The sequence below is a fragment of the Triturus cristatus genome, chromosome 7 (assembly GCF_964204655.1).
Source record: "Triturus cristatus chromosome 7, aTriCri1.1, whole genome shotgun sequence".
Taxonomy (NCBI): domain Eukaryota; kingdom Metazoa; phylum Chordata; class Amphibia; order Caudata; family Salamandridae; genus Triturus; species Triturus cristatus.
In genome coordinates, this window is record NC_140590.1 from 754,748,571 (window position 1) to 754,773,377 (window position 24,807).

The 24,807-nt window shown below is 50.4% G+C and overlaps 1 protein-coding gene across 2 annotated transcripts in view; it reads left to right on the plus strand.

Moving 5' to 3' along the window:
* The window catches only part of DNAH17 (dynein axonemal heavy chain 17), a 14,992,541-nt gene that overhangs the window by 12,121,826 nt on the left and 2,845,908 nt on the right, over positions 1-24,807 (plus strand). For both annotated transcript variants that reach the window (XM_085617470.1, XM_085617471.1), the window contains one exon: positions 2,670-2,905. In XM_085617470.1, the coding sequence (XP_085473596.1) occupies positions 2,670-2,905 (236 nt within the window). The remainder of the gene's footprint in view (positions 1-2,669; positions 2,906-24,807) is intronic.

Consider the following 24,807-nt stretch of genomic DNA (forward strand, 5'->3'; position numbering starts at 1 on the left):
AAATATTTGTACTGTATGCTTCTGATTATCTGTTGTTTTAGGTCACATGGTGCGATGGTTCACCTGTTTTTACCACCTCCTTTAGTACATTGTTACTGCTTGCTATTCGGATTCAAGCATGTGAATCTTCAAAAGATACAATACTGGAGAATAAACAAGTTACTTACCTGTACACTGTGGTTTTCTAGTATTGATATCTTTTATGGATTCACATGCGGCCCTCCGTCCTCCCCTTTCAGCTTCACCTATCCATACCTCTGTTATTCGGATAACTGTACTCATGCTTGAAATCTGAGCTATGGTGGCCCTGTAGGGGATAGATACTCTGGGCCCGATTCACAGAACTAACTTAAGACAAAATCCTAAACTTACTACTTTTTGTATTCACAGAAGTTAGGATTTTGTCTTAAATTTGTCTTAAGACAAACTTAAGACAAACTAAAGACAAACTTAAGACAGACTTAAGACAAACTTAAGACAAACTTAAGACAGAGTTAAGACAGACTTAAGACAGACTTAAGTTAGGATATTGTCTTAAGTTTGTCTTAAGTCTGTCTTAAGTCTGTCTTAAGTTTGTCTTAAGTTTGTCTTAAGTCTGTCTTAAGTTTGTCTTAAGTCTGTCTTAAGTCTGTCTTAAGTCTGACTTAAGTTTGTCTTAAGTCAAACTTAAGACAAAATCCTAACTTCTGTGAATACCAAAAGTAGTAAGTTTAGGATTTTGTCTTAAGTAAGTTCTGTGAATCGGCCCCTCTGTGTCTATGCTGCGATTGGCTGGAGTTTGGATGTTCTAAAATTATACTTACTGTTTACTAAATGCTATTGAATTCCAAGGGGAATTAAGTTTAAAGCTTGGTACTGCTATTTTACTGTTACCGTGAGAGTCCCACCATGACAGGGAAGATTCAAGCATGTGAATCTATAAAAAAATATGACTACTGGAGAACCACAGTGTACAGGTAAGTAACTTGCTTTATACTAAGCCAGCCCTCCTACATTGGTGTGCAACGGCAGTCTTTGTAAAATGTATCTAATGTATTATTCTGAAGTTTTGGGAGAAGGCACCAGTGAGGTGTGATGGAACATTTCTCTTAAACTACTTTGCACTGCCACCCAGTGTGACAACATATGTGGGAACATGTCATTGCGTACAAGAGAAGACAAGATTTTCCAGGCAAAGGAAAGAGTTGCACATCATTTGTGAGACATGTTTACACAATACCTGCCACTGTACACTCCATCTTGGATGCCCAGAATGCATTTGGTGTGCAGCAGCCTCAACTCCTTATTTGCCCATGGCTTGAGGTTGAGGGTTCTGAGAGGTCTACCAGCTGTCCCAAATGCATGTTGCTGGGACTGGCCATAAAAGAAAGATTTTCCTCTGCAAGTCATTCCACCTCTTGGAGATGTTATCCTTTGAGTGCTGAATATTGAACACAGCATTCACCCCTATGCAATCCCGGCTCACATTTCTCTACACTGGCTCATGGCATCAGTCTGCACCTGTGCTTCAACAACTTTGGCAGTGTGGACTGGGTGATTACTGTGCAGTTTCTCGGTTGTTGGCAGGGCCATTAACGGTAGAAGAAGCATTGTGAAAAAATACATCTAAAGCATATGAATCTGGAAAGAATACCTATGCTAAAAAGCAATCGTTTTAGGTAAGTGACTTTATTTTTCAGCATCTCTCGTTTATTCTTAGAGTGGTCAAAGTCAGAGAGAGAATCACTAAATGATCCTCAATGCATCAACGGATCACTTGCATTTGTCACAGTCCCTTACCAAATTCTAGAATTTTCATGCATATAGTCTGATTTAGCGTTTGGCAGAGAGGGTATTCATCACAATGGCGATGGAGTAACCTCGCCGCCACACTGAAGATCAGACAGATCGTTGGTATGTCAACAGCTGAGCCTTCTCGATCTCCGCTGCAGACATAAACCTCTCACGGCTCTACAGAGTAAGGGCAGTCTGATGTCTAGCCATGTGTCAGCTCAGCCAATTTAGAGCGGGCAAACACATGGCCAGTTTTCACTGTCCGTCACGTCCAAGTAATATCTGGCAGTAAGGGGCAGTGCAAACTGCAAAATGCCCCACTCACTTGGGGAAAAAACTCCCATGGTGAGGGTAACGTTGATTTTTTCTTATTTTCCCCCAAAAATCCAACTTTGGGTTTTTTGTTTTGGAAAATTAAAAAAAAAAAGTGTACGTTTGCCATGCGTCTTCATTCTGTGAATGAAGCCGTCCGTCAAACTTTCAATGTATTGACAGGAGCTGCCGTAATGGCGGTTCCTGCCAATGCTAGAGAGGTCTGCTGTGCAAGTGGACATCTCAAAATTTGGCATTTACTCTCTCTCCTTGACGAAGTTAAACTTTGTTTGCCAACATCTAAATAATGCCCAAACTCAAATGATACAAGGAGTCTTGCATCCCAACCATTCCTTTCTCAACCTCGCAACTTTGCTTCTGATATCATTTGGATATCTTCATTTACAAGAGCAAATTGAATGTGTCTGGATAAGCTAAAGTAGGGCTTTGTCGGGTATTCTTAGACAAAACAGTGGAACAGGTTTAACGTGATACATTTCTCAGAAACCTACTTTTATCTGCTAAAATAGTAATTTTGGTAACCACATTATAATATGACTGAAAGCATTTAACTTTTTACATAGGTACCTATTCCCGCAACAGAGGGCTTGGACCCGCTGTCTCTTTTAACTGAAGATGCAACCATTGCTGCCTGGAACAACCAGGGCCTTCCCAGTGATCGCATGTCCACAGAGAATGCCACAATCCTGTGCAACACAGAACGATGGCCCCTGATTGTTGATGCTCAGTTACAAGGAATTAAATGGATAAAACATAAATATGGTAAAAGTTTAAAAATCATCAGGCTCGGCCAGAGAGGGTAAGTAATTTTTACATTTCTAAGCTCCCATAAACAGTGTGTACTTCACATAATCTACATGCATCTCATAAATATCAGCTTTTTCTAATTAATGCTTGTACCAACAGACCTCATCCACAGGAGAGATGTCCAATCTAGGTCCAGAAGGGCAGAATCCATGACATATTTTCAGCATTTCCACATAAGTTATGTAAGAAAGCGGGTTATTAGTTGCGAAGGATCTCAGTACTTCACAAATAATAGGTATGTAACTTCTTCTTTACTGGGAACCAAGCACCCTTTTGTAGAACTTGACTCCCTCAGGGTAGCAAAGCAGTCCACGGCCCACAAAGGAAATATGGTCTGGGCTAGTTAGCCCAATTAGTTGGTTTGCATTGACAACAGTCATTGTCCAGTCAGTGTTTTTTCTTGTAAAAAGGAAAATTACTTTATTACACACACACTATGAAATACTATGCATTAATTTACAAATACGTATAAACAGGAACATGAAAATTCCTTTAGTGACATGCTCAGGACATTTGGCATGTCCAGCAAGCCTGAATCCATCATCACAATCCCCCCCCCCCCCGCTCACACTAGATGTGGTATCAAAATGTAAAGGGGTATCATTATCATTAAGTCAGGCCTAGTGGCTTGTCATGGTGTAACCACATTAGTAAAAGCAGAACACGTTATATTCCACCATTGTAACAATAATGAAATAAATAGGGATAGCATCAACATTGTCAGTAAACCATTGTGTTGAGCATGTAGCCAAGAGCGTTACTTCTACCTTTACATTGTTGCTAGTGCAGCTATAGAGCCCACCAACAAGGACTCCAGGTCTTCAGAGCCGATGTACAAAAGTAGAAGCTCCATAAGGCATTGAAACCAGTGGAAACATCTCCCAGGGGCATTAAAGCAACTCACTGGCAGATAGGGGCCACTGAGCAAACTCCTGGCGGGAGCTGCTGCTCATCCTGCAGCCTACAATGGTGTTTAAAAACATTGATGGTGTCCCTGCCCACTCTTGGAGCATCACAAGGACAGTTATGTATATTTTTCAAGCACCACAAAGAATACTGGGGTACTCCTTCAGCCAAAGCCATGCATATATGCATATTAGATGAGTGACTTTCGTTTTTCATTTTTTTCGTATACGGTCTCATGCCTCAATCATTTTCTAGATCCCAGCTGTACGTGCTCATATAAACAACCCGTGTCACCATTGTTGCCGGGGCCACAGAGGAAGCCCCAAAGAACCACCTCCTCAGTTTTCTTCCAACTTCGGCACACAGCTCCGAGGAACCTGATATGGGAGCTGGCTCTGCTCTTCAATGTGGTTGGGAACAGCTGACTGGTGTACCCGCCCCCATCCAGACATGGGCACGGTGGGTGTTGGAGATACACTAATTGCGGTCCAGGGGATCCTGGGAACCTCTGTGCCCTGGTGTTCGGTCCCTAGGAACATGGAAACCCCCGGGACAAGTGAGGTCTGTGCACGGCAGTGCCCTCTAGTTTTGCTTCTGCCCCAGCGAATGGGGGCCCCCGGGGAATTCTGGTTGCTTTGGGTCCATGAAGACGGGGTGCCTGGGGCCAAGGATTACTCTGGGAGGGGCAGCCATGGCCCACCCTCGAGGACTTTTAGTATACCCTCAGAATGCTATGCACTCTTTTCTGCCCCATAGGCCCCATTGCCTTCATTTTGGTGTCGTTTTTATCCTGGTGGTAAGTTTGGGCCTCCAGGAGCATTTTCGTCAAGCCATCTGGGTTTTATGTTGGATTTTTGTTGGGCAGTTTCATTCCCTTCCCAGACCTGACCTCTACTTGTATGTTTACCCTAAGATTGTGACCTCGCTGGACCCAGTTAGCCTAAGCGGGGTGAAACTACTTTATTACAGATTTCACCGTTAATATGTAACACAATTATGCATCACAGATTTTCGGTAAGCACTATAGACCTACACTATTATCCAATGAATGCTTACTCGAATTATAAGGCATATCCAAGGTCAGCACCAGTTGTTTAAGGGTCCCCTCTGTGATAGGCTACCTGTCTGACTGAGCTGCACTTGAAGGTAGTCTCACACATGCAGCCTGGATGTGTGTGCACACATATGCTTATGTGGAACCAGCCCAGAGCCTCTTACCCGAACTGTGCAGCAGCTACCTTATATTAAAAGGCGTTGTAGGAAGCCGGCTTTTTATGTCTTGTATCAATTACTTGATATACTGTATAAAGAGTCCAGTGGTTCCCTTAAAAGTGGACAGGGACTTGCTATGCAATCCCAAAGTGCTCTGTTACGGGTAGTGTGGTCAAGCAACCTTCGGCTTAAACCAGTTGAGTGTAAGACATGTGCAAATACACACAATGATTAATAAATGACAACACAACTCAAGAAGGAGATCCACACTAATTTATAAAAATACCTGGTATATTTATATATGTGTAGGCACCAGAGAAAGATTACTTAACAACTTACGGGACCCTTGCCCAAGACTTGAGGTGAGTATGGGTCAAGGTCCAAGATGGCACCAATGAGTCACCTTGGGAGGCACTGGGGCGTCCGGGTGCAGAGGTGTGCTTTCCAACATCGGGAGATTATAAGTGATTTTTGATACTTTTTAAGTCTTCCACTTAATGTTAAGCTATACAGGAAAAACTCGCGCAGCATCCAGGTAGTTAGCAGCGACTTACGGGACCAATCTTCTGGACTTCAGGTGAGTATGGGACAAGGTGCAATGCAGCACCAACAGCTCACTTCGGGAGGCTCTGGGGCATCCAGGTGCATTACATCATCAGGTGCCCCATTCACTTCGTTGGAAGATTGGTCTGATCACAAAAAGTCTTGCAGGTTAGGACTGGGGGTCCACTTGAACTGAAACAGCAAGGGGGCTCAACTCTTGTGAAGTTCAGGGACATGGGGGCACACCTTCAGTTCTCTTCTCCAGGGCCCAGGGGTGATGAGTCTGAGGTATACTTAGGTTTTTGGTCTTTGTCACTGAGAGTGGTGGCAGTGGAGGGGGTCTGCAAAAAGACACTTCAGGTGATTTCGGCAAGTCTACAGTGGACAAGCCCAATGTGGGCTTTGTATCTGCTGGGCTGGGGGACCATGCAGGCACCGTTGGCACACTTCAACTCTGGGTTGGAGCATCTGGTGCAGTGGTGTTTTCCACTGTCAGGGTTTTGGCAGTCAGGAGGCCTCGCACTGGTTGTTGGGGGACCTGAAGGATGCAGGGGAGCAGCTCCGCTACTCCATGAGAGACTCTTGTCTCAATTTCAAAGGCAGTCAGTCCTCCCAGGCTTTTTGAGTCACAGCTGCAGGAATTGTCGACTTTGGTGCTGTTCTCGATGCAGGATGCAAACAGGCGGGCGGGGCTGAGGTCAAGTCAGCTGCTTCTTCTCCTCTTCTCTGCTTTTGCGTCTCTTTAATGCTTCTTCTAAGGTTGGCCAGCATCTGCATCTCTGGTGCCAAGGCCTCCCCTAAATTCTGGATTATGGGGCGATAGAGGGGGTGCCAGGTAGTATCTAATGGGCTACTTACCTTTAGGGAGACTAGGGAAGAGGTGTGACGCCGCGGCCAGGGCGACTGACGCTGGAATCTGTGGCTCACGGTTCAATCCCCAGCACCGGCAGCAGGTCAACCCAGCACCATGGGATTCTGGGCAATAGCTTGCTTGATCTTCCAGACGGCCCCCAGCGCCGGGATGCCTTCGGGTAGCTGTTCGCGCTTTACAAATACTGGATTTACATTTACTACAAACTCACATGACCACATGTGTTGGGAAGTGGGAAGTGGGCCTGACCCTTGCAGGTAAAATCTCTTCAGGATAATAAGGAGGAATCTGACAACAGGGATCCACATCACCGGGCCCACCCTAGGATTGGTGCTGGCTGAATGTGGGTACCCCTCCTAATCCAACTAATTTGTCCACCTGTCCTCCTGCCCAAAGGGAAAGAGGACAGGGGGGGTTGGCATCCTCTCCTATGGAAGAAGCCAGAGTCACCTACAGAGGGGCTGTTTTAAAGCTCCCTTGCCTTGGCAGACTAATCTGCAGGTCATCTTGTGGGTGGTGGTGGAAGACACCACCTGCCAGAGCAGGCCTGGTTTCTGGTCTTCCGAGAGCAAAGACCCTCACCCTTGGGTATCAGGAATTCATCTCTGGTATTAGGCTGGCTAAAAAACAGTCAGCCCACCAGCAGTTGGTACTGTTTCAGGGGGCACCTCTGGGTGCATGTATTGACCCTTTCGGTGCTCCTGACGGCATGGTTCCGTCATAAGCACCAGTGCTCCTGTGCTCATGACAGAACCATTCCGTCATGAGAACAGAGGCACTAAATCCCTCTGCTACAGACAGCTTTTTTTCATGGCCTCAGGGGGTTGGGGAAGAGCTTCCTCAACCTCCCGAGTCCAATTTGCATTTTCATTGCAATGCCGATTGCGCGCATGGTGCGCTGACTTCATTGCAATGAAAATGAAACTTAGTTTCAGTTTCATTGTTTCGGTGCTCATGGGGCTATCTCAGCCCCCGAGCACCGAAACACTTGGGAGAGGTATCATTGGAAAGGGAGAATCTCCCCTTTCCATTGGTACCCTACCCTAGTGGATTGCTGCTTTGGGATTGCCACAGGAGGGCGATCCCCGAGCAGGGATCCACCCACTAGCCAACAGGGAGGGGGTAGCAGCTCCTTGGGCAAGGGCCTTTGCTCCCCCCATAAAATATGGGTACAGACAGTCTTTCTGCCCCCCCCCAGGAGAGTAGATGGGGGCATTTGCCCCCAATCTGCTCCCGGGGGGGCAGAAAGCACCCTAAACGCAAGGGATTTTTTTTATAGGCAAGTGGTGGTGGCTGCCGAGAATGGGTATGCAAATGCCCCCACCCTACCCCCCCTTGAAGAAAACAAGACTTTCTGCTGCACCCCCCAGGAGGCAGATGGGGGCTATAGGCCCTGATCAGCCCCCCGGGGGCAGAAAGCCCACAAGGCACCAGGGAATTTTTTTGTATATATACGTAGGGGCTGCCTAGAATGGGCATGTCAATCCCCACCCCCGAAATAAATTGCCACTGTCTTTGTCTCCCCCCCACCCCCCTCCCCATGCCTGACGAAGATAGGGGCAAAAGCCCCTTATCTGCCTCCTGGGGGAGTGCAGAAAGCCTAATAGGCATTGGGAAATATTTATTTTTTAATTCAGGAGTGTGGGCTGCCCAGAATGGGCCTGCCAATGCCCCTACCACCCCACAAATCATGCCACAGTCTTCCCCCCCGCCCCAGGAGACAGATGCGTCTGCCCCCCAGGGGGCATCAAAGAGCCCACTAGGCGCCAGTGATTAGACTGGCTTTTTTATGCATGGGGGTGGGGACTGCCCAGAATGAGCATACCAGTGCCCCACCCCCGAACAAATAGCCACCGTCTTTAGAACGCTGGGTGGTAGGAAATTTGTCAGTCGGGTGATCCTACAACTTTCCCATACAGAACTATGTGAAAAACTTGATTTTTTTCATCACAATTTGAGGTTTGCAGGGGATTCTGGGTAGGAAAACTTTGGGGGTTCATGCAAGCCATACCTCCCTGGACTCCCCCGGGTCTCTAGCTTTCAGAAATGTGTGGATTTGGTAGGTTTCCCTAGATGGCGGCCAAGCCCGGGACCAAAAACTCATTTGACCCCCCTTGCAAAACTAGGTCGTTTTCAGATACATAGGGGGCATCTGCTTTTTTGGTCCCGGGGTCGGCAGCCATCTAGTGAAATCTACCAAACCCACACTTTTTGAAAAACTAGACACCTGGGGGGAGTCCAGCGAGGTATGGCTTGCGTGGACCCCCCAACATTTTCCTACCCAGAATCCCCTGCAAACCTCAAATTTAGCTGCAAAAAATAAAAATTTTCTCAAATGTCTGTGTGGGAAAGTTCTGGAATCTGCATAGAGCCACAAAGTTCCTACCACCCAGTGTTCTTCCAGGTCTCCAGTTAAAAAATGGTACCTCACTCGCATGGGTGGGTCAAGTACCAGTGACAGGCAAGGGCCCAAAACGTATTGAGGAAACATCAAAATTACCTATCACAAAACAACCTGGTTTTGCAAGGGGGGGGGGGTCACCTGGGTTTTCGGCCCGGGGCTTGGCGGCCATCTTGGGAAACCTACCAAACCCACACATTTCTAAAAACAAGATGCCCGGGGGAGTCCAGCGAGGTATGGCTTGCGTGCCCCCCCCCCCCCCCCCCCCCTCCCAAAGTTTTCCTACCCCGAATCCCCTGCAAACCTCAAATTTAGCTGGAAAAAATCAAATTTTCCACATATTTGTGAGTGGAATCGCTATGCCGGCACCAATGTCCTACTCCACAGAGTTCCCCTCAGTTTCCCGAGTAAAATGATACCTCACTTGTGTGGGTGGGGCAAGGGCCCCTGACTGGGAAGAGCCCAAAACATGGGGATTAAAGGTATAGCACCGAGAATTCTAAGCGCTACATTTAAAAACAAAATGGTTTTAGCCAATTTTGCATTTGACACCCACACAAGTGAGGTATCATTTTACTCTGGAGACTGAGGGGGAACACTGTTAGGTAGGACATTTGTGCGGGCACTGTGGTTCCACACAAAAATATGAGGAAAATGTTTTTTTGTTTTTTTACAAAGTTTGAACTTTGCAAGGTTTCTGGGTAACAGAACCTGGTGAGAGCCTGGCAAGTCTCCCCATCCTGGCTTCCCCTGGGTGTCTAGTTTTAAAAAATGTAAAGGTTTGCTAGGTTTCCGTAGGTGCTGGCAGAGCTAGGGTTCAAAATCTACAGCTAGGCACTTTGCAAAAAAAGTGTCAGCTTTCACTGTGAATGTGGTGTGTCTGCGTTGCGTTTTGGGCCGTTTCCTCTCGTGGGCACTAGGCCTACCCACACAAGTGAGGTACCATTTTTCTCAGAAGACTTTGGGGAACACAGAATTGTAGAGCAACTGTTATTACTTAGTGACTTTCAATGCATTTTTGCCTTCCAAATGTAAGACAATGTGTAAAAAAGAATTCACTTTGAAAAATGTCCTATAATTCACATGCCGGTACGGGTACCCACAATTTCAGAGATATGCAAATAGTTACTGTTTCTAAACTTTATATTTTGTTCCCATTTCAGAAATACATAGGTGTCTTTCATACCGAGTTTTCTGTTTATATTTTCCCAAATGAATTGCTATATACCCAGTACAGAATAAAAAACCATTGCAAGACGCTGCTCAGTTATTGGCTCTGGGTTCCTCGGGTTCTTGGTGAACGTACAAGTCCTATATATCCCCACAGCCAGAGGGGTCTAGCGGATGCAACGGTATATTGCTTTCAAACATCTGTCATAAAGAGAAGAAGTTACTGGTGAAAACATTGGCACAAATGGCTGTTTTTTTAACTCATTTTCAATTTTTCCTATTTTCAGCTGTTAGTTTCTATAGGAAAACCTTGAAGGATCTTCACAAATGACCCCTTGCTGAATTCAGAATTGTCTGCTTTTCAGAAATGTATAGCTTTCCAGTATCCATCATTGCTTTCATAGCCATTTTTACCATTAACTGGAAGGAGTTTGAAAGCACAAAAAATAGCAAAAATAGGCTATGTCCTAGTAAAATGCCAAAACTGTGAAAAAATCTTCGGTTTTCTGACCAAAGTCCATTTGTCCCTGAAAGCTGGGAAGATGGTGATTTCTGCACCACAAAACCTTTGTTGATATTATTTGCAGGGAAAAAACTAAATTTAGCTGTATTTTTGCTAATTTCTGGGTCCCCTCCAGGGGAATCAACAAACCCTGGGTTCCTTTAAAATCCCCAAGGTGTTGGAAGAAAAGGTCACAGATTTGGCGTGGATGCCTTATGTGGTCTAAAAGTTACAGGGACCTAAGCGTGAACTACCCCAAATAGACAAAAAAAGGCTTAGCTTGGGGGGGAGAAAACGCCTAGCAGCAAAGGGGTTAAAAAATCCAACACTGGAATCTGTGTGGGTTCTTCAATATGAAATGTTTGATATAAACGATCCCTATTTTCATTGAAGCCATCATGTATCTTGGGAAAGTCTTTTTTTACGAGTTCCCAGTGCATGGCTTCCCTGTTCAGTTGCACTGGCAGCAATCGAACTGCCCAGTACAGCGACGAATCTGCTCATGCAGTTAGGCCCTCACATGAAGTACAGTGCACCTTGCCTTAGGGCTGTAAGGCCTACAGTAGGGGTGTCTTACCTCTACTGCATGCTGTGTCTTCAGGCAAGGCACACAGGGATGTGTGCCCCGTTTCTTTTTCCTCACCAGCAAGCGCAGATCCGGGGAGAGCAGTACCCCCAGTCACTTTTTGACTGAGTTTTTTCGAGGCTTTTTGTCTCTGTTTTTCGAGTCGATCGACTTCTGGTGCAGTAGGAATGCCCGGCTTCAAGACCTACGGGGACTGTCATCGAATGATGTCGGTGACAGACCCGCACTGCGTCTGTCTTTACTGCCGCGAGCGTGACCACAACCTCTGGGAGGTCGAGGGACCAGTCGCGGGGCCACCACCACCGTTCATCGGGATCCAAGTCTTCTCACTCGGGGTCAAGTAAGACTAAGCACTCAAAGAAGTCGAAGAAGCACCATCGCTCTCCGACTTCCCCTCGCCCGTTGTGCCTGAGGGTGCGGGTGGTGCCTCCCTTGCTGCTCCGGCGGAGCCTACGCAGTCGCCGCCGGCCTACCCGCCCTTCCCGGGTCCGTCGGCGACTCCAGCCCAGCTGCAGCAATTTCTGTCAGCCATGGCTCACCTCTTTGGGCCCCTCGGGCCCGACTGGGGGTCCTAGCTCTTTACTGCTGACGGCTCTGGCATCTGTCTGCTCCGGCCCCGGCACCGCAGGACCCCCATGGATCCGGGCTCTGATCCTGCTCAACGCCGGTTGACCTTGTGACACCTCCACCGACCCAACCAGTACCACCCCCGACGTCGCCTGGCCCACCGGAGAACGTCGCCCCCGGTTTCAGCCCTGATGTAGATACGGCGCCGTTCCGGCTTCGCTAGACGCTGATTCCGATGGGGATTTCTATTCCTATATCCGTCCTCCTTATTTTCGGCCTGTTTATCAGCCTCTGGAGGAAGGGGAGAAGTGGGAGGGGTCTGAGGACCCTCTCATAGCGCAATGTGAGTTTGACCCGGACTGGGCAGAGGAGTTGGGGATGCCAGTGGTCTTGATTCCTCTCCTGACCTCAACATGCTATCTCCTACCGTGGCTACGGAGGAGGGTGAAAGTTACGCAGTGGTGTTGCGTAGGGGACAAAGGCCCTCCACCTCGAGCACCCTACAGTGGCCGTCAGGACTAACCTCCTGACAGAAGTGCTTCAGCCGGCAGCTACCTCTGCGGAGCCACTGCTGCTTTTTAACGATGCACTTTCGGACGTTTTTTGGGCACCTGGTCCATGCCCAACACTGGGACTCCTGTGTATAGGAATGTGGCCCGACGCCCGGGTGACACCCTTTTCCTTTCCCAACACCCCACCCCTGAGTTGCTTGGTTGTCCAAGCCTCTGTGTCCCCAAGCGCATTCCCTACCGCTCCACCAGACAGGGAATCCAAGAAACTGGAGCATTTTCGTAAGAAGATTTTTTCTCTACCAGTTCAGGGCTGCGGTCTGTGAACACTGCATGCCTCATGGACCGTTATTACCACTCTGTGTGGGATACGGTGGCGCGCGTGCTGCCTCAATGTCCGGAGGAGGCCCGGACAGTGCTCTCTCAAGCTATTGCTGAAGGGAGGGAATGCAGCCAAGTTCACTATTCGTTGTGGCCTTGACACCGCCTACTCGCTGGGCAAGGCGATTTCCACGACAGTGGCGCTCCGTTGCCACGCCTGGCTAAGGACAACTGTTTTTTCTGGGGATGTCCAGAACACTCTGATGGACATGCTTTTTAATGGCCTTCGCCTTTTCGGCAACAAAGCAGACTGTGCATTGGAGCGCTTTAAGGACTCGCGGGCTACGGCCAAGTCTTTGGGTCTTTCTGCCACGCGCCCTCCTCCGCCTTCTGCTTTTCGCTCCTTTCGTGGCCACGGAAGGGGCGCCCGACACGTTTGCTTGAGAGCCACAGGCCTGCGCAGCAACAGTCTCGCCGCAGACGTGGGACCCGACGAGCCGGCTCAGTGGGCCAGTGGGCGGGTCAGTCCATCTCCACCCCAGCCACCAATGCCTCCAAACCTTCCTAGTCCGGTTTTTCAAGCCCATCAAAAGCCAGTTAGCGGCAGGATTTGCCATCACCTCCCCCACTGGTGCACCATTACTTCGGACAGGGGGGTTTTACAAATAGTCCGAAGGGGCTACTCTCTCCCCTTCGAGACTACCCCTCCAGCCATGCCACCCCAGTACCACCGCATGTCGGGGGATCACATGACACTTCTTTAAAAGGAATTTGCGTCCCTCTTGGCCAAGGGGGCCATCGAGCGCGTTCCTGCGCCAGAAGTAGGACATGGTTGTTACTCCTACTACTTTCTGGTGCCCAAGAAGGACAAGGGTCTGCGTCCTAGCTTGGACCTCAGGGATGTCAATCGCTTTCTCCGGAAGGAGAAGTTCAAGATGTTAACTCTGGCTCAGGTCTTGTCTGCCCTTGATCCTGGAGACTGGATGGTAGCGTTGGACCTGCAGGACGCATATATCCACATTCCCGTCTTGCCGACCCACAGGCGTTACCTGCGGTTTACGGTAAGCCACTAACACTTTCAGTTTACCGTGCTCCCCTTTGACCTTATCAGCGCCCCTCTGGTGTTCACGAAAGTGGCGGTGGTTGCAGCTCATTTGCTCAGATCAGGGGTTCCAGTCTTCCCCTATCTTGACAACTGACTGTTGAAGGCGGGCTCGCCCCTGGCAGTGGTCTCCCACCTCCAGACTACAGCAGACCTCCTGCATTCGTTGGGGTTCACTATCAACATGCCGAAGTCACACCTGACTTCCTCTCAGAAGCTCCTTTTCATCGGAGCGGTTCTGGACATGACGCAGTTTTGGGCTTATCCTCCCGAGCAGCAAGTCCGGGATATTCGGGCTATGATTCTGATCTTTCAGCTTCTATCCCGGGTTTCGGTCAGACTGATCCTGAGGCTGCTGGGCCTCATGGCCTCCTGCATCCTATTGGTAGATCATGCCAAATGGCATATGCGGGCTCTGCAGTGGGACCTGAAGTTCCAGTGGGCACAACATCAGAGAAATCTGTCTGATTGTGTTCAGATCTGAGGGCACTGCACAACAATTGCAGTAGTGGCTAACGAACCAGGATTGGGTCAACGACCGATCCCTCTTCTTCCCCAACCGGAGTTCATAGTGGTCATGGATGCATCACTTCTGGGGTGGGGCTGGCACATGGGAGAGGTGGAGATTAGAGGCCTCGGGTCTCTGGCGGAGTCTGGGTTCCACATCAACCTTCTGGAGCTCCAGGCGATCTGACTTGCACTGAAGGCATTCCTTCCCTCTGTCAAGGGGAGAGCAGTGTAGGTGTTCATAGACAACACCACTGCCATGTGGTACTGCAACAAACAGGTCGGGGTGGGGTCGTGGACCCTATGTCAGGAGGCTCTGCGCCTCTGGAAATGGCTGGAACATCAGGGCATTTCCCTGGTGGTTCAACATCTGGCAGGTTCACTGAATGCCAGGGCAGACGAACTCAGCCGCCGGTGCATGATGGATCACAAATGGCGTCTTCGGAGGTGGTGCAAGGTCTCTTTCAACAGTGGGGAGAGCCTTGATTAGATCTATTCGCCACCGAAGGGAACAGGCAATGTCAGCAGTTCTGCACGTTGGAATTTCCAAGGTGGCACTCGCAAGGCGACGCTTTTTGCCGCGAGTGGCCTTGCAGTTTTCCATACGCCATTCCGCCTATACCACTTCTGCCCAGAGTGCTGAAGATCGTGTGCGACCCGGCCCAAGTCCTCCTTATGGCTCCGAATTGGGCACAAGGAGTGTGGTATCCCGAGCTGTTATAAATGGTCATCGATTAGGGGAAAGGAGTTGGCCTAGCGGCTAGGGCGGTCGGCCTCGAAATCTGGGAACTAGGTTCGAGTCTTTGCAATGACGCTGAACATCCTGTGATTATGGGCAAATCACTTAATCTCCCCGTGCCTAACAAAAATGAATGTGTTCTCATGTAATGCAATTGGTGCTCTGTAAAGCGCTCCGATACCCAATTCGGGTCAAGTTCGCACTATATAAAACACTGTAAAATTTTTAAAAAGCATAGGAAGGGCCACCCAAACTTGTTCAGCCTCCACCTCCTTGCGTGGAGATTGAGCGGCGACAGTTGACAGCCTTAGACCGTCCTCCCGAAGTCTGTGCTGTTATCTTGGCAGCCAGGTGTCTCTCCACTAAGAGGTATGCCCCTGCAAATGGAACAAATTTGTGGCATGGTGCGCAGCAAAAGCTGTGGAGCCCCTTTCTGCCCCTTTTTCTGAGGTTCTCTTGTTCCTCCTTTCTTAGGCCCAGAAGGGCTCTGTTCTGGGCACTTTAAGGGCTATCTCTCAGCCATTTCAGCCTTTCTTAGGCTTCCTTATCAGCCTTCTCTTTTCAAGTCCCCTGTTGTAAATTGCTGGATCCAAAATGTGCGTTTTCATTTTTTTTGGATCGCACCATGCAATTCCGGGTGGATGATCAGCTCTTTGTTGGCTTTGTGGCCGCAAAAAAAGGTAAGGCCTTGCACAAAGTGTTCATCTCTAGGTGGGTTGTTTTGTGAACAAAGCTTGCTACTCTTTGGCAAAGGAGGAGCCTCCAGTGGGATTGAGCGCCCATTCCACTAGGCCTACGGCAGATACCCCTGCTTTGGGACAGGGAGTCCCCCTCAATGACCTCTCTGCACACGTTCACAAAACACTACTGCCTGGACAGCCAAGTCCGAAGAGACAGCTTCTTAGGCCGTTCTGTTCTTGAGGACTTTCTGGTGTGAACTTGGTTCGCAGACCCACCTCCGGGGTTGGTATTTCTGGGGTATGTATTCTAAAGGTAAGGAATCTATAAATAATTGTCTGTATCAGATGAACAAGGAACTTACCTTCGGTAACGTTAAATCTGTAAGAGACATAGATTAGTTATAGATTCCTTACTGCCCCACCCATTCTCCCTGTACTTCGAACTGACTTCTAGGGTCACGGAATCCTTTTCAGGGCCCTAGTTTTGTGCAGCAGTGCTCAGTGTCTTGCATGACTCTGAGTTTCTGGCGTGGAATGTCGTGTAAAAGAACGGACGTCAACGCGCCAGGGCGGCGTCTAAGTAGCTACCGCAACGTCATTCCGGCGACCACGACGCCCACGACAAACGCGGAGCCGACCGACACCACCTTTAGACACGCAGGGGTACTGCTGACGAAAAAATTCTCCGGATCCTGTCTGACGCCTGGGGTAATTCTAAAGGTAAGGAATCTATAACTAATCTATGTCTCTTACAGATATATCGTTACTGAAGGTAAGTAACTTGTTTGTCAGTACCCAAAGACAATGGAGGATAAATAACCGAAACAGGAGTAGTAGGTAGGACTGTGTTCAGAGATTGTACCGGAGAAGAAGGAATAGAGGGCACGGAAACCGGAGCAGTAGATGTAACAGATGTAACAGATGTCACTGTAGTCTAAGATGGTGAGGGAGAAGAAAGAGTAGGGGGCACAGTAACCTGAGCCTTGGGTATAACAGCTGTAGAGACTGTGCACCTTGGGCAGTTGGCTGTGGCTGAGGATGACCACAGGATATATCCTTTGCGAGGCATAAGGGGATGGGGGTCGGGTATCTTACAGAGCTTCCACGAAAGTATCCTCTTCCTCCTTGGCCACGTAAGACTTATCAATATGCATCCAAAATCTCCTATCTTCACAGTCTAGTCCTGTCCCAGGTTTTTCTTTGTCATACGCTACAGATGTCTGTGTAAGGGTTTGCATCCTCCCTTTCCGTGCGCGTCTCTCCATCTTTAACCGCCATTGTTTGGCCTTCTTCTGCCAAGTTCGAAGGGAGTCAAACAGACTGTCTACTGCGTCTCTTAAACAACTGTTCCTGGAGAAATCTAGTCTTCTGTTCATCAAAAGAGCCTGTCAAAGGCCTCCGCAACTCAGCATTGTCCCTCGTATTTTTGTGCCATAATGTACTAAAAATATTAGGGCCAAGTCCATGTTTCACATACATATCATAGTTAGGGCTGCTTCAGGAGGCGCAGGCGGAGGTTCTTCCAACCGAGCATCTGCAGAGAAACAACAACACAAACTCCAAATCTTGCTAAAACCAGGCATTGCGAAAGAAAAATGGGGTTATTTTACATGGCAAAGTATTTGCAAACACTTTTCATCAAAACAGTCCTTAGACTGAAACACACTCAAACCACAAAGGTACCATATCCACATAGAACCAAAAAAGAGTCCATTGGCGACTCTTCAGACCAGTCAGATCAAGGGTTTTGCCGTTCCAGACTCCAGTCGGGATGACCGCTGGGCGAGGCACCCTCCGTGGGACAAAGGCAGCAGCTGCCAGAAACAAAGCTCTTCATGAAGGGATCCCTGAGTCGTCAGTCCAACCTGATGATATCCTCCCCTCCGTCCGCGAAAAGGCGTGGGTCAATAACCCGAAGGAGTCCCTGTTCGGACACCAATTGAAGTAAGTGACCCGCTAGGACCACCTGTGTCACTGATGACCATCTCTTCGCCTTCTGTACCAAATGAAGAGTCGGTCACACAGTGGAGAATATAAACCAATATCTGTTTATTCATATACACAGAGTGGAGCCCCATCGGTACAGTCCATGAGAGTGCTCCAGAGGGAACTAAAAACAGCAAGCATAGTGATGCAGTATGTACATTTCATAAGTTGGCAAAGACACACCCACTGTGGAATTTTCCAGGCAGATGCAGCTGGACTGTGAAGTACAAAAAAAGGTTTCGGTTCTCGTATCTTACACAACCTAACACAATCCAAGTTTATTTCACCCTGCGCCCGTCACCAGACAAGTGGGAGAGGGCCTCTATCTAGTGAGAAAGCTATGCACTGACATGAACAGTTTACTCATTACCGAGACAAAACCTAACATTTCCGTAACAAAACTTGGCAAAGGGCATTTCTCAGAAATCAACAAGATCAGTTTCGAACAGCCTAAAATGGTGCCTAGAAGGAAAATGGTGTAGCGAATGCTAACTAAGATACAACATTGCGAAAGCTATAGCGGACCTAATCTAACAGCCTTTGCATGATTTGGCTACGCTGGGTGGGGTAGAATTCTTCCATGCGGGGGCAATACCCTGCTTGGCCACCATGGTGGCCGTGCCCAGGAAGTTTGTTTGCCCTGGTCCCGTCCAGGCTGTCCATAATACCCAGGACTAGGTTCAAGGGTTTGTGTGGCAGCTCCTAGCCAAGGACGTCCGTCAGATCAGAAACCAATGCCTCCATTTGATAAGTCTGCTGGTTCTAGCCCACATCATGTACAAGATGGGGTGGTTCTTAGGCCCGACCGATGGAGGCGACTGGGGGTGAGATCCGCACAGTGAAGGTAGTACAGCTGGCTGAGATAGTAAATGTTTTAGGAGCCATCAAGGCATCACGCCAGTCCTCGTGGTCTAGCGGATCCAACCATGCTTCCCACTTGAGTCTGAGCGGGTCAAGTATTGTTGGGCTGTTGTCGGTCAGGGAGTGATATATCCTCGATAGCCCTCCTTTTCTTAGGTCCCCCATCATGATCTGCGTTTCCATTGGGCTGAACTGTGGCAGTGTTATGCCTATCGGTACATGTGCGCTAAGAGCGTGGCATAGTTGCAGATATTTATAGCATTGTGATGGGTGAAGAGTGTAGCGAGTTTGTAGGTCATGGAATGAACGTACGTGATCCCCTACCCACACATCTCCCAATTGTGAGATACTAATAAGGTCCCACCTCCTGAAGCCTTCTATAGCCCCCACTTCGCTAAGCCAGGCACCCTGCCAGAGGGGTGTCTGCTGTGTCAGTTTGTTGTCCCAGCGGGTGTGGCGTAAGGCGGAGCGCCAGGCTAGCAGGACCACTCGAGTCACCGTTGGTAGGGCATTGGACCTCTGTGCATCGTCTGGACTCGTGGTAGTCCCAGGTCCTCCAGCTCGACCCTGTAGGCTGGGTCGGACCAGCCAGCATTAAACCAGTTGTGCAGAACGAGCAACCAAGTTGCTAGGTATTAAAGGTAAAGATTGGTCATACCCATGCCTCCTTCGAAAGGCGGTATCTGGCAGTGGGCGAGGGCCATTCATGGTCTCGAGTTTCCCCAGAGAATTCTTGTGTCAATACTGTCTAGTTCCCTAAACCAGCTGCGTGGAAGGTGGAATGATGGGGTGTTCTGGATAATGTACAAGAAGCCAGGGAGAATCATAATTTTAAATAGGGCTATTCTCCCTAGGGGGTTGATTGGCAGAATTTGCCATCTTTCGAGGTCCTTCTTGGCTTTCTTAACCAATGAGGTGATGTTGAGTGACCATGCCAATTCTGGGAGCAACGCGACCCAGATCCCCAGGTATTTGAACGATTACCCCTGTATGGGGATGGTTGACTGCCAGTCGAAGCATTCCCTTGATATGTGATGGGGCACTAAGGTCAATTTGGCAGGGTTTAGGTGCAATACTGACACTTGTTCAAAGGTACGTAGGATTTGTAGGCATCTAGCCCAGACTGCTCCGGGTATGCTAGAAAGAGCAGGTCGTCGTCTGCCCTGGTCCCTTCCAGGGCTATCTTGTCCCCGTGGGTGCCCTTTCATTTCCAGCCTCGTACTCATTCGTCTGCCTGAATGAGGCATGCCAGTGGCTCCATCGCCAGGTCAAAGAGGAGGGGCAAAGGGAGCATCCCTGCCTTGTCCCCTTTCTGATCGGCAAGATCTCCTATAGAGCTCCGTTCATAAGTACTCTTGCCTTTGGTTTGAAGTATAGAGCCAGGACAAGGCAACAGAAGTGGTGGCCCAGCCCAGCTGTGGTCAGTACACTATCCTTGTATTTGCTTTTAAAACAGTTGAGAATGCATTGAGATTACTTTTGGATTACTTTTCAGTTACTTCAACTACTCGGCGTGATATACCTAGTTCTCCAGTATTGGGGTATCTTTCATAGATTCACATGCCTGAATCATTCCCCGTCGTCGGAGTGGGAGTCCCACGGTACATAAAAAAGCAGTAATTATGCACATAATAACCATAACATAGGTAACCTAGAACCAGGAAGTAAAGTAGTCATAAACTACAAGGAAAAAAACTTCCACATCTGCGACTTGTCCAAGTCATTATATATAGTCCAAACTGCAGCCAATCAGGTGACAGCACCCTCTAGAATGCTCTCCTCAGAGGCTGAGGCTCTCAGATTTTCTACCGCACGTCGTGTGAAGGGAGTCTGCTCAGTACTCTTCTATTCTTCTGGAATTTCTTCTTTCAAGATGTCATCTTCAAAGAAATCTCTCTTTAGAGCTTGTGACTCTTGTGGGACGCTCCGGCTGTTTTCTGAAGATCCCCACAAGAAGTGCATTTATTGCCTTTATCCTGATCACCAGGTGAGAGATTGTAAGATATGCAGGACCTTCCCTCAGAAAACCCTCAGAGATAGAGTAGGGCGACTACTTCTGTGGCTACAGAAGATTATGGATCAAGACAACCCCTTATCTGAGGTGGGAAGTATTGTCTCTGGCTCATCTATGTCCTCTAGGAAGAGGATGGCTGAGGAGGATCTGTCTTCTCCTAGGGCTAAGGTGTCGAGAAAAACACAACCCTCTAAGGGTTCTGATTTGCCTTCCACCTCAAAAAAGGCGCCTCCACCTTCTAAGGGTAAGCCTCTGCCTACTACGTCCCCGAGAAAGACTGTGAAGTCTCTGGCTTCAAAACGACTTCCTGAGAAGGATTTACCTCAGAGAAAAATCCCGTCGTCGACGACTCCTCCTGCGACGAAAATCGTCATTGACGCGACTTTGACTGTTACCTTCTCGTCGCCGAGACCAAAAATTATCATGTCATCAGCTTCATCTCCGTCGACGCTGGTCTCTGTCTCTGTGAAGCCCATCTTGTCGACGAAGGACATTATCTGAAAAAAACACGTTAGTTAGATTCCTTACCTTAGAATATCCCCAGGCGTCAGGCTGGATCCGGAAAGATTTTCGTGGGCAATACCCTTGCACGTCGCTAGGCCTCGTCTGCGGCTCCGCGTCCGTCGTCTGCGTCGTGATCGCCAGGATGACGTCGTTGGAGTACTTACACGCCGCCCTCGCGCGCTGATGTCAGTTCTTCTTTTTTCCGCGCCAGTAAGCGCAGATCCGGGAAGAGCATACCCTTTTAGTCACTTTTTGACTAAACTTTTTGAACTTTTTTGGTTACTATTTCGAGTCGACCTAGACTCCTGGTGCCGGTAGGGATGCCCGGGTTTAAGCTGTGCGACGCCTGTCACCGCCTGATGTCGGTCACGGATCATCACCGCCGGTGTCTCTACTGCCTTGGGGCTGACCACGATGCCGAGTCGTGCCTCGACTGCCGGGCCTTGACCTCGAAGGCTAGGCGGGAGTGGTCCCGCAAGCTGCTCGAGATCCGGCAGTCGGCTATGCGCCGCTCGAGGTCCCGGTCGAGGAGGAGGTCGAGGGACCGGTCGTGGAGCCGCAGCCATCACCGCTCGTCGGGGTCCAAGTCCTCGCATTCTGGTAAGTCGAGGCACAGCAAGAAGTTGAAGCTCGACGCGACTCCGACGGAGATCCGAGACTTCCTCTTGGCCATGAGGAGTCTGGCTCCACCGTCGAGGCCTGCCGGCGTGCCTTCGCACCCCGCAGGTCCGACTGGGGGGGCCTAGCGAGCCGGCGGATCCGGCCCCGGCTCCTTTGTTGACTTCGGTCCCGACGCCGCAGGCCCCCGGGGGATCCAGGCCTGGATCCCGGTCGATGCCGGTCGACCTTACGACCCCTCTGCCGGCGCCGACCCCTTCGGGGCCGCCCCCGGCGCCGTCTTCGGACGACGTCGTCCCCAGGGTTAGTCCCGGTCCGGGCCCGGCATCGGAGGGGCGCCACCCGGCGCCGTATCCAGCGCCGATGGATAACAGATTCATCTACCGCCCGGCTCCGACCTTTCCACCTGTCTACCAGGAGTCGGATGACGGGGACAACTGGGAGGGGTCTGAGGACTACGTGGCTACGGAGGATGGTGCTACCTATTCAGTGGTGCTGCAGAGGGCTGCCGGGGCTCTTCAGCTAGAGCTCCCTGCAGTGGCCATGAGGACTAACCTCCTCACTGAAGTGCTTCATCCGCCGGTAAGCTCCTCGGAGCCTCTGCTGCAGTTCAATAAAGCACTGACGGATGTTCTGATGGGCACCTGCTCCAAGCCCTCCACAGTCCCTCCTGTGGACCGGAACGTGGCCCGGCGCCACCGCCCGCACTGGGCGACCCCAGCTTTCTGTAGGCGCACCCCACGCCTGAGAGCCTGGTTATCCAGGCCTCTACCTCCCAGACAGCCTTCCCGTCCGCTCCCCCGGATCGGGAATCTAAAAGGTTGGAACAGTTTGGGAAGAAACTGTTCTCCTCTCTTAGTTTGGGGTTGCGGTCTATCAACACCGCGTGCCTTTTGGACCGTTACACCCACTCTTTGTGGGATACAGTGGCGGACGTGCTGCCCCAGTGTCCGGAGGAGGCCCAGACACGGCTCGCCCAGGCTCTTGCCGAGGGGCGGAATGCGGCATGGTACTCGATACGATGTGAGCTTGACACAACAGACTCGCTAGGTATGGCAATTGCGACCACGGTGGCGATTCGTCACCACGCCTGGCTGAGGTCCACGAATTTCTCCGGGGATGTCCAGAGCACCCTCATGGACATGCCCTTCGATGGCCGTCGCCTCTTTGTCGACAAAGCGGATAGTGCGCTGGAGCGCTTTAAAGACTCCAGGGCTATGGCCAAGTCCTTGGGCCTCTCGACCCCGCGCCCACAAACTTCCGCTTTTCGCCCCTTTCATGGCCAAGGAAGGGGCGCCCCCACACGTCCGTCTAGCCACAGGCTGCAGAACCGGCCTCAACACGGACGTGGATTCCGCCGAGGCGGAGCGGGGGACAGAGAGCCGGTCAGCCCACATCTACCCCAGCAGCATCTGCCTCAAAGCCTTCCTAGTCCGAGCTTTCAGGGCCATTCCATGCCAGTGGGAGGCAGAGTTCACCATCACCTGCTCCACTGGCGTACCATCACATCGGACAGGTGGGTGCTGCGAATAGTCCGAAGGGGCTACTCCCTCCCCTTCGAGGCAACCCCTCCAGCCATGCCACCGCAGTACCACCGCATGTCGGAGATCACTTACAACTTCTGCAGGAGGAAGTTACGGCCCTCTTGGCCAAGGAGGCCATTGAGCGCGTTCCTGGCCCAGATGTAGGTCGGGTTCTTATTCCCACTACTTTCTGGTTCCCAAGAAGGGCAAAGGGGGCCTACGCCCTATCTTGGACCTCAGGAGTGTCAACGCCTTCCTCCGGAAGGAGAAGTTCAAGATGCTCATCTTAGCTCAGGTTCTGGCTGCCCTACACCCTGGAGACTGGATGGTAGCGTTGGACTTGCAGGATGCCTATTTCCACATCCCCGTCCTGCCGGCCCACCGGCATTACCTGCGGTTCACAGTAGGCCACGAGTACTTTCAGTTTACCGTGCTCCCCTTCGGCCTCACCAGTGCCCCTCGGGTGTTCACGAAAGTGATGGCGGTTGTCGCAGCTCATCTGCGCAGATTAGGGGTTCCAGTCTTCCCCTATCTCGACGACTGGTTGTTGAAGGTGGGCTCGCCCCAGGCAGTTGTCTCCCACCTCCAGACTACGGCCAACCTCCTACATTTGCTGGGGTTTTCCATCAACGTGCCGAAGTCGCATCTGAGTCCCTCCCAGAAGCTCCTTTTCATCGGAGCGGTTCTGGACTCGGCGCAGTTCCGGGTCTATCCTCCGGAACAGCGGGTTCGGGATATTCAGGCTCTGATTCCGATCTTTCAGCCTTTATCCCGGGTTTCGGTCAGGTTGGTGCTGCGGCTACTGGGTCTGATGGCCTTCTGCATCCTGCTGGTACATCACGCCAGGTGGTGGATGTGGGCTCTCCAGTGGGACCTGAAGTTTCAGTGGGCCCAGCATCGGGGCAACCTTTCCGACCAAGTCTTTATCTCAGAGGGCACTGCAAGACAGTTGCAGTGGTGGCTCACGGACCACGATTGGGTCAGTGGCAGATCCCTCTCCCTACCCCAACCGGAGCACGTAGTGGTGACGGATGCGTCCCTCCTGGGATGGGGGGCCATATGGAAGAGGCGGAGATCAGAGTCCTCTGGTTTCCAGCGGAGTCCCGGCTCCATATCAACCTATTGGAGCTGCGGGCGATCCGACTTGCACTGAAGGCATTCCTTCCCTCTGTCCGGGGAAGTGTAGTGCAGGTGTTCACGGACAACACCACCGCCATGTGGTATTGCAACAAACAGGGCGGGGTGGGGTCGTGGACCCTTTGTCAGGAGGCTCTGCGCCTCTGGACATGGCTGGAACATCAAGGCATCACCCTGGTGGTTCAACACCTGGCGGGCTCTCTGAATGCCAGAGCGGACGAACTCAGCCGCCGGTGCATGATGGATCACGAATGGCGTCTGAACTCCGAAGTGGCGCAAGGTCTCTTTCAGCAGTGTGGAGAGCCTTGGTTAGATCTATTTGCCACCGAAGAGAACGCGCAATGTCATCAGTTCTGTGCGTTGGAATTTCCAAGGCGGCACTCGCTCGGAGACGCTTTTCGTCGCGAGTAGAGTTGCGGTCTGTTGTACGCCTTTCCGCCTATACCACTTCTGCCCAGAGTGCTGAAAAAGATCAGGCGCGACCGGGCCCAAGTCATCCTTGTGACTCCGGATTGGGCACGAAGATACGGGTATCCTGAGCTACTCAGTCTGTCCATCGATCCCCCGATTCAACTGCCTCTTCAGGAGGACCTTCTGTCGCAGCAGCAGGGGACGGTCCTCCACCCGAACCTGTC